At 35.7% G+C, this 16,950-nt stretch overlaps 2 protein-coding genes and 1 long non-coding RNA gene across 7 annotated transcripts in view; 2 read left to right on the top strand and 1 right to left on the bottom strand.

The window, feature by feature from the left end:
• The first annotated feature begins 2,078 nt into the window (after positions 1-2,078).
• On the top strand, positions 2,079-4,633 carry LOC148782079 (putative polygalacturonase At1g80170). The gene is made up of 4 exons (XM_088866540.1): positions 2,079-2,163; positions 2,838-2,946; positions 3,431-3,544; positions 4,153-4,633. Exons 1-4 carry the CDS (start codon positions 2,099-2,101, stop codon positions 4,435-4,437), a joined length of 573 nt encoding a protein of 190 aa, XP_088722666.1. The 5' UTR covers positions 2,079-2,098; the 3' UTR covers positions 4,438-4,633.
• Positions 4,634-7,156: 2,523 nt separating this feature from the next.
• EMB3142 (nuclear pore complex protein (DUF3414)) overlaps positions 7,157-16,950 on the bottom strand; it is a 76,477-nt gene continuing 66,683 nt past the window's right edge. For all 5 annotated transcript variants that reach the window (XM_088866535.1, XM_088866536.1, XM_088866537.1 and 2 more), the window contains 8 exons: positions 16,020-16,163; positions 15,781-15,903; positions 15,580-15,675; positions 14,238-14,375; positions 14,038-14,138; positions 13,502-13,621; positions 13,293-13,404; positions 7,157-7,454 (listed from right to left, as the gene is read on the bottom strand). In XM_088866535.1, the coding sequence (XP_088722661.1) occupies positions 7,371-7,454; positions 13,293-13,404; positions 13,502-13,621; positions 14,038-14,138; positions 14,238-14,375; positions 15,580-15,675; positions 15,781-15,903; positions 16,020-16,163 (918 nt within the window). In that variant the 3' untranslated portion in view covers positions 7,157-7,370. The remainder of the gene's footprint in view (positions 7,455-13,292; positions 13,405-13,501; positions 13,622-14,037; positions 14,139-14,237; positions 14,376-15,579; positions 15,676-15,780; positions 15,904-16,019; positions 16,164-16,950) is intronic.
• LOC148782078 (uncharacterized) lies at positions 10,519-10,885 on the top strand. Its single transcript, XR_016055403.1, has 2 exons — positions 10,519-10,587; positions 10,836-10,885. It is a non-coding gene; the product is annotated as an uncharacterized LOC148782078 (long non-coding RNA).

Raw genomic sequence — 16,950 nt, 5'->3', positions numbered from 1 at the left:
AGTAGGAATGCACCTAATAGAATCCTGATATATGTGGTTTACATTCATATATAAATTAAGATACTTTTTTTATTTTTTAAAACAATTCATTTTCTTTAAAGAAAATTAATATGATCTGAATTTTTATTTTGTAAGTCCTAATATTTTTAGTTTTTTTTTAAGTTTTTTCAATTTAAAATAAGGGATGTGAAGGGTATGGATATTTGGGCAATATATTGGCGAAGTAGTAATATATGTGTACAGAGCCATAACAAATATAAGGTTACATATATTGGAATAAAATAAATTGTTGGTTTAATTTTAGAAAAGTAAATAACTATGAACACCGTTTGATTGTTTTATCTTAAACTATGAGATATAAGCAATAATTTATATTTTTAAAATAATTTTTTGGTTCTCAAATTTATTTCGATTCCCTGAATTTTTCCATTTTCCATAAAGGTTGAGAACATGATGTCTAATATCTTATAATTATGAGCTTTTCTTGTTTAAACAGTGACTCGTACAGTAAAATTTTGAAACTCATAGAAGTATAGACTGTGCTTAGGTAATGAATAGTTTCTGGAATAATTTTATCATGTTTTTCATGTTTCTTTCTACCCAAACTAAAAGTGACAATGCCAAAACAATTTTCTATCTAGTCCTGCTACCCTTAGTCGGGTGGCAATATAAAAGTTGATGTTGTGAATTATGGAAAAAAGAGTCAATATGTGGTTTGATCACAATTGGTATTCTCAATTTTCATCTCAAAGAAGTGGTAAAGAAGTGGTAGAATTTTATGGGTGGTGCAACTGTAACCCTCTCAATCTATGGCTCAAGGTAGCATTATGACAAATCTTTACTTTTACATAAAATGGTATGGAGGATCATGGCTTTATCATGATTGGGGTACTGCCAAAAAGATATGGTTGAAAATAGTGAAAAAAGATATATGGGTTCATGTCTTCATGAAGAGTATGACCGTTGATAGAGTAGAAAGACAGACTTGGATTCGTGTAGCCAACCTCAAATAGTTGGAAAAAAGCTCTGATGATGATGATGATGATGGCGGCTTTATGATGTTTAGCAAAGTTATACCTAGAAACCATTATGAATAATGCATCTCTTATGACGTTAAAAACCCTTATAATAGCTTACAATTCTAATTTCACACCTGATTATGAAATTTGAAACTCTAAAATAATGTAGAACTTGTGGATTTCTGTACAGCAAAAATCCACAAAATATGTGTTGAAGGATCGATATTTTTAGAGCTTAAAATCCATTCTGTTTTTTATTTCATCCATGATTGTCGAAGAGAATGTGATCATTTTATTTCATTATAGAGAGAGAAAATAGAAGTGAAAAGGTTGGGGGGAAAAAGGAGATTAGGGATTTTGTACAAATTTGACATCGTTGTACCGATTTGTGGGCATCTCTTTGCAATGACAAAGTTGATCAACGTTGACAAAGAAAAGAGTCGATTGGTAATACTATTATGATGGGAAAAATCAATTCGAGTTTTCTTTGACATTGTTAGGTAATCTCTACACGACCTATAAAACTTGTAATGTTTTCTATTGACAGTGACTTGATCATTGCCTATTGCCATTTCTATATGACCAAGAAATTTGTAATTTCTCCATTGGTATTGAAATCATCTTTCTCTATAGATGTAGCCTATTTTGGATAAACCACGTTAATTCATGTGTGCCTTTGATTTGAGCTTGTGATGTGCTTTCTTGGGATTCCCCAAGTTATTTGTTTTTGTGCGTTTTACATTTTTCGGAAATGGTATTGTTCTTGGGCATATTGTTTTCTTGAAATCAGCTTTTCGGTGATGAAAAAGTTGCTTTTGAGGTGTTGGGTTTATTATTGTGAAGAGTTCACCACATCAAGCTAGCCAACAAGATAGAGTTAGGTCAGTTCATCTCCACTGTCCATTGCTAAGTCGGACGGCGGAGTACATGTTGTTTATAAACATACAACATATAATAGAGTGTTTCATAGGAAATAACCATGCCTTTCCTAGAATGACAAGAATATATCTCCTATATATAAATAAAAGATTTTCACCGTGCGAATTGTATGTTATTTTGCAGGGGATGATTGCATTGCCATGGGGAACGGAATCTATGATGTGAACATAACTAGAATCGTTTGTGGACCAGGTCATGGCATAAGGTACCACTCTAATAAAAATCAGTGAAATATTTGTTCACATACTCAAGTTTTCATTGGAATCTTTTGTACTCAATTTTTCATCCTAACCCCTAAATAAGAGCACATTGTTACCTGTTTTTTCAAATAGGTTCGGGTTAGCTTTTTGAAGGTATTAGTGTAATGGTATTAGTAGTGAGAATGAAAACTACAATGTGGTGATCAAGGTGTGGAATGCTACCATTACAACCCTATCCCCTTTCTTGATACATTGCTTTATTGATCTTACTAATTGCTCGAGAAAGAAACAAGCCGATATTTTTATGATTTTATATAGTACTTTTGGGTTGCTTTAAGTTACTAATAATTACTTTCCTAAAGGGCAATGAGCATAGGGCTGGCAATGGGTCACAAAAACAGTGGCCCAAGAGCGGGCGTAGGGCCGGTTCAGCCTGTCCTGGCCTTTCTTGTTTTCATTGTTCTACTTTGCTTCTTTATCTTTCTCTTTTTCTTTTTTGCCGATCCGACGCTAAAAGGGTTAGGGCCAGGCCTGAACCAAACTTATGGGGATAAGGATAAGGGTAAGGGCTAGGACAAGGCCGGCCCGGCCCGGCCCGGACCATTGCCACCCTTAAACAATGTGTGTTAATGGAGCTTTATTGTATGTTTTCTAAACCATGTTGTAATTTCATGAATAGCATCGGAAGTCTCGGCAAAGATGGGGGTGAAGGGAAAGTGGACGGTGTTGGAATCAGACATTCCCAATTTTACAATACACAGAATGGAGCTCGGATTAAGACATGGCAGGTACACTCCATATTTTGGCTAACATGCTCAAATTGTTCATGGTAATTTCATCCCCCACAGGGACATCCGCCGTCCATCCTTGAAGAAAGATGGTGGAGATCAGCCCTAGTTCCTGATAATTTGTCCAGTTTATGGGAATTGGTACTCCATCAGTCATGCGAAACATATGGTGGATTTCTTGATGGAGAACAACACACCACTAACGTATGATATTGAAAATTACATGAGAATCTAGCCAGATACTCATGCACACCAGTTTAACAATGTATGCATGTGTTTGTTGAAATAGAGATTGTATACTGATACCATTTATTTTTTGTACAAGAAGGTCACAGTCACTTTTAGCCATTAGATGTGAAATCTAATAGATGAAAGTGTGTCACAACATTAGAAAAATTTTGTTTTGGACTTTAAATAGATACGTCATCAACTACTGAATTTCAAATTTAATGGTTAAATGATTGTGACCTCCCTTATTTTGAAGGGAGGCTATGGTTACGTGAGGAACATTCATTTCCAAAATCTCACCTTCACAAACGTCAAACAGCCCTTCATCATCGACCAGTATTACTGTCCAGGTGCAACTTGCCGGAATCAAGTAAGCCCTCTCTCTGTCTCTCTCTTAAGAAATAAAATAAAATATTGAAACTCCACATGCCTCCACAATACTACACTTCCGCATATGCGCACACAAAATGTTGGAAATGGAAGGGTGAAACAGGGCATAATGAAGCAAAACTAGCATCAATATATTTTATTGCATACACGATATATCGTTTTCTCAAGACATATTTACTCCTTATTGATAAAAACCACTTTCTCAATACACTGATAAAAATCATTGTGCATTCCAACATGCAAATTTATCATCAAGATAAGGTCTTTTCCAAGGCAAAATACAACAAAACACTCCCAGCTTAAAATTCACAAGTCTCTGCATTAGGAACGTATTATCAATATAACTACTAACGGTAATGAAGTACCTACAATATAATCTATAGATATGCTCCAAAAGACAAAATTAGATATCGCCGGGAGCAATTCTGCTTTCACCGGGTCTAAGTCGGGCGATTTCTTATTCGAATTGGATGCAAAAGAAAACCAAAAAGCATTGAAAAACTGAGGGAATCAGCTGATTATTCCATTTCAAATCGACTATTTTGTACGCATGGATTCTGTTGGTGAGCTAGGGACTGTTTTTTCCAGACTAATGCTGTTCAGATAAGCGATGTGTTGTTTGCGGGATCCCAAGGAACATCAAGCAGCAAATTGGCCATTATATTAGCATGCAGCGAGAGCGTGGCCTGCACAAACATCGTCGTGAAAGACATCGACCTCGTTCTCTCCGGCTCTAAAGGCAAAGAAACCACGTCTTACTGCCTCAATGCCCATGGTGTTGCAGAAGGTCAAGTCATCCCTAAAGTTCCATGCCTCCAACCTGCTTCAAAAAATAGTTTTGAGATTGAGAAAGCAATACACCATAGCAAGTGAGATGATGGTGCACATTAACCACTCCGACCAGTTGTTGGACATTGAGCACTCCAGCTAGTTGTTTTATCTTTCTTATTACTCTCTATCTCTCTCTCTCTCAAATAAAGAGGCTGCTTCTCTCCATGTGAAAGATGGTTGTGTTCTAATTATGACATTCATAGAATAATAAGAAATTGATTTAGATTTGGAGAGTATAATTTAGGTGCATCTCAAAAATCCATCATAAAAGGTTGTTTTGATGTTGGAAAACCCTCTAGTTGGTCATCTCGACGTCGAGATGTACGAATATCAAAAGGAAAAAAAATTTCAAATCCTAAAAATAGTGTATCTTGCAATACATTGTCTGGACTGACTATTTTCAAGATTTTCAACCATTTATAGATCTACTTGATTTAAATTATTTGGTCATCTCGACGTCGAGATGTACGAATATCAAAAGGAAAAAAGATTTCAAATCCTAAAAATAGAGTATCTTGCAATACATTATCTGGACTGTCTATTTTCAAGATTTTCAATCATTTATAGATCTACTTGATTTAAATTATTTTTGGTATTTAAGATTTTATAATTAGAGATGACATACATTCTCAAGCCATCCTATGAATATTTTATTGGAGGTGCGCCTTCATTTGATTTTTTAAGGTTGCAACCGTATACAAACCACTCCCTTTATAAAAGGCATACATAGCAATGGTTTCAAGGCTAGGTGGTCAATGCACAGATAACCACAACATGATATCTTGAGTTTCAGTCTTACTACGACGAAGGGTCTCAATCCCCAGTGAACAGCACACACACACACACACATATAAGAAAATACTGAAATTAGCCTACTAACTCATATGAACATATGAGTCCAACAGCTTAGATTGAATCTAAGCCGATCTAACGGTCACGACGTCATTTTGTGTTTGAATTTAAAAAATTTTAAAATATAAATAAACTCCCTATATGACCTAACTAAACCATGTCAAGGCATACACCATAAAGAAAAACTGCAATTTTAGAGCTCATGGGTTAGCATTCATGATTCTTTGAAGGCTTTATCTGAGCCTTTTAAGCATTTATGGAAGGTCCTTAGAACCAAAATGCATGGTCTTAAGAACCAGTGAATAAGAAAAAACTAAGACAAAATATTTCATCAATGATCAAATACTAAAAATCCCATAAAAGGCTTACTTTTTTTTTTGGAGACCTAAAAAGCTAGATTTTAAAAAAAATTAATGATTTTTTGAATAATTTTAAGGCTAGATCAGGCCGATACGGCTGATTCACCAGTTTGAACTAGCCGATTGACCAATCTGCGAGGGCCACCCAAGAGGAGCAAAAGTAAAGAGGAAAATAAACAATCAAGATTAAAAAAGCTTATCAACAAGCCAGACAGAGAGCCGAAATACAACACGGCCATAGAAACCACAAATACTAATACTAATAAACATGGATAGAGACATTAACACATCCAAGGGCCAGCCCAATTTCCCCCATATAATTCATCACAGCAAGCCCAGTCTCAACCCCACACAAGGAAAACACAAACAATACCCAGTGATTGAAAATTAAAATAAATAAATTGCCATGTAATTGAAGTTTTAAAATCGGGCCCTGAATGGAAAAGGAACATTAAAATGGCCCCTCTCCCTAATTTCTTCCCGTGATTGAAAATTTGAAATTGGACCCTAAATCAACAGGGCTTCAATTCCAATAGCCCGATCCGACTCAAGTCAGTAAACTGCCATGTAACTGATTGACTTGGGCAATTCCCTACTCATATTACGTGAAAGAAAGAAAGAAATTGGAGAGAAAAATGAAAATCCCAGAGAACTATGGAGATTCTCGGGTTCTTCAAAGCAGAATCCCCTCCCCCAAATCCCAATTGAGCCCGACGATCGCTTCGTCCCTAGAATAACTCGGCATTTTTTATGATGCATAGTATCTCCAACTACAAAGACTACCCCTCAGCTTCTTTTCTCTAAAACTGAAATGATTTCTTCTATATCAACACACCCAAAATGAAAAAATAAAGTTCAGAATTGAATCATAATGAGTGGACATTTTGTTTGAAAATGGAATCAAAATGAGTGGTCTCTCTCTCTCTCTCTCTCTCTCTCTCTATATGGAAGGACAGAGATCAACATAGATGAACACGGCAGTTACAGTCACCTTTTTAAGACAAGTCAAGCTAAACGGGATACAGGAAGTCCGTATCAAGAATCCTTAAATGCTATGTCAGTTTGAGCACCACCATTTTCACTAATATCTGTTCAGCTCTGCTCCGTACTCATGTTCACTTTTGTTCCGGGCATGATCGCGGTGTTATACAATGTTTATCATAAGAAAAAGAACAGGTCCCCACGTCCGATCCAGAAATCCAGAATCCAATACATTCTTGCCATAAAGGTTTGTGCTATAGTTATTCTTTAATTTCTCTTGATGGTTGATCTAAGTAAAAGAGGTGGCATGGAAAAATATTAGACTTTAGGCAATCGATTGCTGGGAATTTAAAGACGAATGCAACTAGCCTCGTAAACAGTGAGCTGGAATATGGGGTGACCCAAATTTTTGATAACGTAGGGTTGTATATCCTTAGTATTGTTGATGCAATTTCTAAGGCCAAGAAAGGTCATAGAAACACAGAACAAAACATTTACACAGAAACACAGACCAAATACTAACAAAATAAACTTGCCATATTTTTCTGAAAAGAAAGGGGGGACGCGAGTGTGAATGTGATTTACTTCACATTTCTATTGCAAGGAAAATTAAATATGCCACTAAATAAACATCAGATACACAACCGATTCAGCCCCAAAAAATCAAGCAAAAGAGGTGAACATTGGACATAAGATTACACACAAAAATTGAAAGTGACCCACAGCAAAGCGACAGTACCAGACAAGCACAAGAAACTCAGAGACCTCCTTGGACCCTTTGGGTCAAGATGACAGATGCTGAATGATTGCTTCCTTTAGGGAGCTTACTAGTCTTTGAAACACCTTAAGATTCTGCCTCATCTTATCCTGCAAAACGATGGGGGCTCAAAATATTATACCTTGTTAAGATTTGCTGCCATGCATTTGATCTACAAGTAATTTTTAGTGTTCAAATCAGGTACATCTGTGGAGGTCGTTATGATAAATTAAGAATTTCCAATGAATCGTAACAATCGGGTATCTAAGCTGTATTGTTAGCTTTCTAATTTTCATTGAGCACAACAATCCAAGCATGTAATTCCAGAACCCAAGGCTCTTTTCTTTTCTTCATCATTGATGGGAACTTTCATGATTGATGAACTCATAGCCCACCATGACCATGGGAAACCAAGCCAACCTTTCCAATACCCTCAACCCTACTCTGCCTCAACTCAAGCAATACTTCCCCAATATTACTTTGCCCCAAAACACTCTCCCTATATAAACTGAAGCACCAGTACCACTTGCCAAAAGAGCCTTAGCCCCAATTGGATCACAAATTTTTGAGAGCCTTTTTTCACCCTCCACCCATTTAAGAGTGAAAACAGCACAGCGTGGTGCGCTCCACTAATCTAGGGTGACATACTTTCTTCCTTTTTCTTTTTTTCTGATATGTTAACCATTGGAATGGAGGGCGGGATGTCATATTAAGGCATCCGCCCCCCTAACCACCCATGCCACGCCCCCATTCCAAGGGTGACATACTTTCTTGAACCCATTTATCAAGAAAACAGCAGCGAAAGCCCTACAACTGAGAAAAAAAAAACTTATCACTAAATAAGTACCCCTTCCTTAATAGAGAAGTTGTCTCCAAACAGGCCTTATTCACTACCCTTAAACTTCTAATGGTATGCTCCGTCACCTGCAGGCTTAGAGACATCCATATTTTTAGGCATGAAATTCCACAAGAAAATATAGTGCCTCGTTTCATCATAATAAAATAATCTCATGCATTATGCTTTAGAACCATATTCCTCAAATTATTTCTTTATTAGTCCTTTTTAATTGTACTTTTTAATTGTACTTTCTTCTTTCATTCAGAAGAGTTAAACTCAGAGAATCTTAGGCGCTTATCCATAATTATTGATTAATTCCAAACACATCCCACAGCATCCAATGAGTATTGAGGGCCACCAGAAATCAGACGTGGTATTGTGGATATCAATTTTTTTTTCCCTTGTTTTGTCTTTTTTGCTACACAGAATGAGGTTCCACTGAGATTTAAACTCAGATTATGGATTCAGAGTCCAATGTCCTAACAGCTGGACCATGGCACCATGTTTTACCGCAAGTATCGGATGGATCTATTGAAGCTCTCTGAAATCTGAGTATCTGTTTGGAGCTTCAAAAGTACACATTTGAGCAACTCAAAACTTTCAAAAGCCGTTCTATAACATGAAATTTAGATGCCCAAAGCACCTCAAATAAATCTCATCATGCAATAGGATCATTATAAAGATGAGGACCCAGAAAACTGATTCCAAGACAAGTAGGTCCATTCCAAGATCCTCAATTTGCATAGGAGACCCTATAAACTTCCCAATCCAAACAGGAAGGTTATGTGCAAGGACCAAAGCACTCTCAAAGTCCATGGAGGCCTAGTGATACACATTAGAGCTAGAAGCCAGGACTTAGCTGTGTGGGTATAATAGGTCCATTGGCAACTGCCCGGTTCTTTAATCCGAGAGCGATCAACACAAGGGCGAAAGAATATGTGGCCTCTTCAAGTTGTTTCTAAGAAAATTAAAAAGAAACTCAAACTAGGCATATACAAGAAGAGAGGGGCATGAGATCAGCGGATGAAAATAGAGAGTTCTAAGTTTCGTATTATTTCAATTTTTTGGAGGATTAAAATTTAGGTTTGGAGTTATTTGGATTTTTAGTTGTCTTTTAGGGTATTTGTGTCTTTTCTTTTTAGTAGTAGAGAATTGAAGGGTAGAACTAGAAGTTTCTTTTTTAAAGATAAAAGGTTAGCATTCAAGATTGATTAGAATTTCTTAGGGATCAAGTTAAGTTTTAGGGTTATTTTCTTCCATAAATATGTAAGTATTAGACCAGAAAAAATAAAAAAATAAAAAAAGGGAGAGAAAAAGAATTTATTTTGGATCTTTCCAAAAGATCTCTTTTTAAGGGGGACTCTCCTGCAGACCCTGAGAGAGGGTATAATCTCTTTATTTTATTTTTTACTTTTTGATTTATTTATTTGTTTTCCCTCTTCCCCGCATCAATTGGTACCAGAAGATTAAAAGATCCAACCATCATTGTGAAACTCACTCATACGATCAAGGACATTAGCCACAAGTCATAATAGTTGTGAATCAACAAATAAAACATAGGAACCAAACCATGGAAGGTATTTGAGTTGAGATCCGGGAACTTCGAGCAGAGATATGTGAAATAAATCGACAGTTATGATGATTAGATACCAATCATTGAAAAGAAGGTAATTGTAATCCAATAGATCTAGCACAAAATTTTAACTTTCGAGATCAAATAAAGGAGAAACTACCATGAAGAGGTAAACATCAATATGAAGGTTGTTGACAACAACCCGAAAGTGCTACAAATTTCAAAAAATAATTATGAAGAAGATACACCAGTTGCAGCATGCAAAATACAACCATTTATGCTTGAAGAAATCAAGATTGTGCTTGACATCCCAGAGTTCTACTTAAAGTTGCACACCAAGTGTTTGGTTAATTGGTTTATTGAAGAAGACAAAGTACCTAGCTAAATGATGGGACTCCATCACCTACTATTCGAATGATCTATGAAGGATAGAATCAATACAACAAGCTCAACGTCGAGCTTCTCCCTACCCAAAGAGAATAATACAATTGGAGTCTTTTTAATTTCTTATTTTATTAATTCTTTTGGAAGATTAAAAACTAGGTTCGGAGTTATCTAGATTTATAGTTTTCTTTTAGGGTATTCGTCTCTTTTTATTTGTTGTACAGAATTGAGGGGTAAAACTAGAAGTTTATTTTTTAAAAGATGAAAGGCTAGGTTTTATAAGTGATTAGGATTTCTTAAAGAGAGCAAGCTAAGCCTTACAGTTATTTTATTCCATAAATATGTCGCTATTGGACAAAAAAAAAGAAAGGAGAGAGGAAGAATTAATTTTGGGTCTCATGAAAAGATCTCTTTCTGGTGTGGACTCTCCTGCAGACCCCAAGAGAAGGTATAATCTCTCAACTATTATATCTAGTTTTTTAGTTTTTTAATTATTTATTTTATTTCCCCTCTTCCCTGAACCATCAGCAAAGCAACAAAACGCTAAAAAGAAAAATGTAAGAGATAAGGAAAGAACGCACACAAAAAAATTGAGGCATAGGGGATTTTATCACTCATGAAGCTAATGGATAATTGACAAACAGTATGAATTTCCAAGTCACCATAGTGATAAAAGGATGTTGATGGGGATTTCAGATGGTAATCAACAATTTGCAAGTTCAAACATCTGGAAGAGAACACTAAAGATCCATGCAATATCATGAAAAGTGGTACTAATAGAGAAAAGGTAAATAAGGATGCAAGCGTGGTAGACAAGGGTGGACCCAAGGAAGCCAATCATAAACATGGTGAAAACAATGAAGAATACAGAAAGCCAAAATGAAAAAGGAGAGAAAGTGATGGAAGGAAAAATTAATCTTATTTTTTATTTTTATTCAAATTTGAATGATGTATATTATAGTTTTAGTTTTATATTTTATTCTATGGTTTTTTTAAAAAAAAATTTGGATTCAAGGGTTTTTATTTTTTTTATTTACTTCATAAGTACTTTTCACAATTACTATTCATGAATATTGTTCACAAGGGTAAAACTGTCATTACCAATTTTAAAGCTAAGTTAGGATATATGGGTCAATGTATTATTCATTTGGACACGATTTGTACTTGGAACATTAAATGACAATATATACGAGGTGTGTGGGGCCTTGAGGGGGTCATTTGATTTTTAGAAATTGAAAGGGAGAAAAGTTTAGGCTTTCGAAACCCTAACTTGGGGCATGCAGAAGAAACCCTTGGTTTCTTTGCCTTGTGTTTGTGTTTGGCTTTATCTTATTGTTTATTATTCATCAAGTTTTCTGCACCAAATTGGTATTAGATCTCATGATACATATGGATAGTATTCAAGCACAGTACTTTAGCGTTGGTCTTTGTGCCATAGATCAACAACAAAGCTTAGATCTTGCTGATTTCAACAGGTTTTTGTTGATCATATGCCTAAGGTATGTGATTTTAACGATCCTATGGAGGCAAGAAGGGGTTGTGCAAGCAGGGGTTTTGTAAATCTGCTCTATAAACCCAAAGATGAGAGAATTGAGGAACTTGAAAAGCAAGTTCAACAGCTAATGAAGCAATTCACGAGCCTCAACAATGGGCAAGACGATGATTTTTCAAATCGAGAGGATCTTGAGTACAGGCCTTTTCACTTTCTCGCTCCACATGGAGAGTCGACTGTTCAGGATAGTGACAGATGAACTAGACGTGGAGAGTATCACCCTACGGTTTTCGATTTGAAGGATGATATTTTTAACACTGACGCAGATTGCATCGCAAATCAGCAATTGTTGATTGGGATTCAATACATATTCATTTAGGGGATCCGATCTATGATCATAGATCGGATCAAGATGATGAAGAAAGAGATTTTGGAAGACGATGAAGAACATGAAGAGAAGGTAGCAGGAGAACTGATCCAAACCATGGCCTTTGAAAACCTCATTAATATCGAAATGGTGGAGGATTACGAGATTTAGGGCATTAGAATCAGAGTAACACAGTAGAAGTGTGATCGATCGATAAACTGCAAATTTTGGCATTGGTTTCAAAGAGTAATAAAATAGATGGGTAGCTAGCCTCTGGAGGATAGAAAACTGAGTTTGTAGTTTCCCAATACAAATTTCAATGGAAGTTCAAGGATATCCATATCTCATAAATTTGCATTGATCCCTAAGGATATGTTTTTTGAGCAATTATTTTTACCACGAATAATCTTTGAGCTAACAAACAAACATAAGCTTGAAGAAAGTGGCTTTGATGCTGAGTTCATCTAAGCACACTTCAAAACTCGAGGACGAGTTTTCTCCAACCAGAGGAAAATGGAGAGGAAAATGGAGGGCAAACTTATTCTTATTTTTAATTTTTTTCAATTTAAAAGGATGTATATCATAATTTTAGTTTTAGCGCTCATCTCTCGTGGTTTTTTTAATTTTTTAAAGAATTCTAGGGTTTTTATCTTTTTATTTACTTCATGAGTATTATTAACAATTATTATTCATGAGTACTGTTCATGGGTATTGTTCATAGTAGTAAAACATTCATTACGAATTTTAAAGTAAATATAAAATATATGGGTCAATATTTTATTTGTTTGGACACTCTTTGTACTTGAAACATGACATTATAATATATAAGAGGTGTGTGGGGCCTTGTGGGGTCATCCCACATGATTTTTAGAAATTAAAAAAGAGAAAAGCTTAGGCTTTTGCAACGATATGGAGAAGAAATCCTAGGTTTCTTTGACTTGTGCTTGCGTTTGGCTTTTTCTTGTTGTTTTATTGTTGTTGAAGTTGCCTGCATCAGAATGGTAAAATGTGGTGTCCATAAACAAGCATCCTATGATCCTCATGACCACTTTAGTTGCAAACATTGGTTTGCCTTTGCAGTCCTTTTTATTGAGTTTGGAGTATATTGAACATTCAGAAACTTTTAACCTGCCTGCATAGATGCAGGTCTTGATCATTAGATTTCTACAGCATTCTTTGTCACTTTACCATTCCGAACAAGAGTTGACGACTTGACATTACAAATGACAAAACAACAGCTTCAAAGATTTTTTTTTTTTTCTGGAAAGGTGTTAAAAAGAAGCATAAAGGATACCTCAGATAGTACTTCAAGTCTTTCTAAAGTTGGCATCAACTTTTGAGAAAAAACTGAGACTTCTTCTTTTGACCCAGCACTGATGCCATCCACACGCATTTGGCCATTTTTCCTGAAATATAAGATGAGCTCCCATTAAGAATAATAGAACCAATCAACTTGAGGCATTCTTAAGTCAATTGAAAGGCTTATTAAACAACACAGAGTACCTATCTTGAAAATGAGAAAACAGAATGTCGAGCACACGCTCCACAATTTGTAGCAATAGCTTTATAAGACGATCCCTATTTCCGGCTCTCTTGCACATTTCAACCATGGCAATGTACCTCCTTCAAGAATAGATAAGAAGCAGCTTTTAAATAGTATCAAGGAATAGAAAAACACAATTCTGTCACAAAATTCTCATGAAATATCATAGAAAAGACGGATAAGCATTTCTATTGTCACAGAAGATCCTAGACTTTCATCTGCTTATGGCCTCATACAATAAATTCTACACACAGCTGCATATTGACCCCAACGTTTTTCCAAGTCACTTGTTTTTGTAGCCATTTCATGATCTGAAGATGTGGATGTTCATCATAACTTCTCATAGATCATTATAATGGTGGGAAGGAGTTAAAATAATATCTCAACATAAAAAATAACTCCCTTTAAATATACAATACACAAAGGAAAAGCAATTCAATCATATCTAATAATGAGCCAAGCAAAATACAAGAAGAGCCTTTATCAAATAGAATACCTCTTTCGAATATTATCAGATGCTGCTACAGAGTCCTGACGTTTGTAAACGTCAAGAATGTCGTCTACCTCATGTCTCGGTAGTTCATTTATGTCTTGAATCTAACAAAAAGATAGCAACCTTGTCATAATAGCTTACAAGTACTAAAATCAGTAGGAGTTCTGTACACCAGGAGGAAATAAACAGAGAATAAAACATACCTTGGCTAGCAAGAAGGACTTCTCCTCAACAGCTTTGCCAAGAGCCGTGGTAACCAAATTAAGAAGCCCAACAAGCAACATCAACGTTGGTTGTAGATTCCCACCAAGTTCATGATAATTTCCAGAACTGTCAGATACCTGTGGACTCAAGAAATCATTATCATGGGAACAATTCCGATAAGGAGAGAAATGTGAGTAGCTTTTAACTCTATGCTTACACATATAAAGCATTACAACACAGAAAAGGTGACTAATCAGATTTCCTTCTTCGTTGGTCTGGTAAACTTACTTTCAAATAATCAATTTCATGTTTCATACTGTGAAACTTCGAAAGTGATGAGCAAAATAATTACCATATTGGCAAACACAGAGAAAATTAGAAATGAGATATCTCGTGTAACATACATTCCTTTCACATTATATACATGGCATCACTAACTCACACTCCCCAACTAAAATCCTCAATATCATCAATAACTACCAGGCAATGTAGTTCTGTTACCCTCTAAAGAGTAAAGAACAATTTCAAGGTTCTTTCTTTCAGCATGAAGACTTGATTTGTCAATAATTGATGACGCTACTACTTACAAAATGTTCAAGCTTGTCCACTAGAATTTGTAACAAAGTAAGATGTTGATTTTTTTTTTTCTTTTTGGGAAGTGTTAACCGTTGTATTGAGTGAAGAAGATCACAAGAGGCTGGGTGACCTACAGAGTAAGATGTTGAAGTTTGAAGCCAAAAGTGGCATCTTGGCAACAAGGGGGCAGCCTCATGAAAAACCAAAGCATCTGGCCAGTATAAAATAGCCTATGGGATGTAACTTCTATTAGGGACAGCTTTTGAGGGGCATATAACACCTGTTCCCAACCCTCCTAGACCTATTTATTCGGTTCTAGCAGCATCAAAAGAAAAGAAAAAAATGGGATTTTGGTGTTCCAATTATCATTTTTTGGACTTGAATTCAACTGCAACTCGCTTTCTTTTTTCTTTTCTTTTCTTTTTTATTTTTAAATGTTTGAAGGGCCATCAAGATCCTTTATTTCTTCTAATAGAAACTCTCCCTGCACACATCCCTTCCACCTTCCCATAATTGTGAGGATGCACTTTAACTCCGCAATTGATTTTCTACAAGCACACAATATATACTAGTTATTTTATGAAGCATGCAAACTGCAAGTCGATAGATAATGCAGAGATATTGAATCGGATGATGCTGAAATAATTGAGTTGATAAACATGTTATGGCAGAACAATCATTTGCAATGTCATCACAATCAAACAGTGTTACAAAACAAATAACTGATTGTAACATTTTCATATTAGTGTAGGCTATCACACAAACCTGGAGTTTCAAGTACTTCTTCATGACCAGGAAATATAAGTAAGAGGCCAAATTGTAGCACAGGCGGAATAATATAAATTCTGTGGCTTTAGAGTTCTGGACAAAAAAGGCATATTTACTTGGTAAAAACAAAATCCGAAAGGAAAATGGAAGTTTCTGAAAAAGAATGCATGTTTTCCCACAGAAGACACAAATAATCACCTCTATGGCTCCTGATATGCGAGGACATTGAAAAGATTCCGCATCTAGAGAAAATAAAACACGCATCATACCAAACAGAGAAGGAACAAAACCCAAGTCATCTTGCTCTTCATAGGGCCAAACCTAGCAACAATCCAGAAATTTGCTCATTTAGTTTAGTAAAAATTTACACATCAGATAAAGGCACCTTCACACGTATCAGGAAGAATTTCCACGCACCATCTTATCAACAAAGTTACCTTGCTAAGTATAGAAACAATAAGATCAATTAGTTCCAATGTCAGCTCATCAGCTTGAGAGATATCTACTCTAAGAACCTGATCAAATAGCCATTGATGTGCCTTAATAAAATCAATGACCTCACGAACAATTTTATTCCTCACCTGCTCAAATTTTCAATTAGAAATGACAGTGTTATCACTTGTAAGATCAGGACATCAATCAGAAGTACACATACTCTAAAGAATAAATGGAAGCAATTAATTCAAGTAAAAGGAAATGATCAATGCAAAAATTCTAAATAACTCAGGACTACTGCCCTCAAGCAACCACATTGAAAATCTCAGATATATCTATCCCAATCAATACTTCTGATTCTACATAGCAGAACCCCTTGGCCGCCTGGGTGCCACCCAGCATTATTTTGAACATGGATAAATAAACCACAAATGCTAACTGAAGGTATATATTTTTTGAAGTAATACTGCAATAATACTACTTAAAATGGGCTGATTAAAACACTCAACAATGATAAACAAAAGCTAAACAAAAACAAAACTGAAGGAACATAAGTGACAGCAAATTAAGTCACAAGGACTATGGAAACCATATCTCAGAGGGGAAAGCAGAGGGCAATGCTTAGAAGAAGCCTTAAGCCAAGGATAATAGTAACTCCCTTAGTCCCCAAATCCAACCTTCTCCAGCAACACAACTTAAGGAGCTTAGCATAAGAAGCTTACATCCCAGTAACTGGAAGTTTCTTTAGTGGCTGGCTCCAAGGGTAGGCTGCTTTGCCCAAGTATTATCAAACTCATTAGTCAAAAATTTTTAACAAATGTATTCAACCTATAATGCCGAGTATATCTGTTATACTCAAACTTCACATATGTGTAATTCTTCTCAAAATAGACCCTTGAAGTCTGTGCCTAAAAGCCCAAACACAACCTAGCC

Source organism: Amborella trichopoda, chromosome 5 (genome assembly GCF_054954075.1).
Source record: "Amborella trichopoda isolate Santa Cruz 75 chromosome 5, AtrichopodaSantaCruz75HAP2 v2.0, whole genome shotgun sequence".
NCBI classification, from domain to species: domain Eukaryota; kingdom Viridiplantae; phylum Streptophyta; class Magnoliopsida; order Amborellales; family Amborellaceae; genus Amborella; species Amborella trichopoda.
This window is presented reverse-complemented; position numbering and strand designations above follow the sequence as displayed.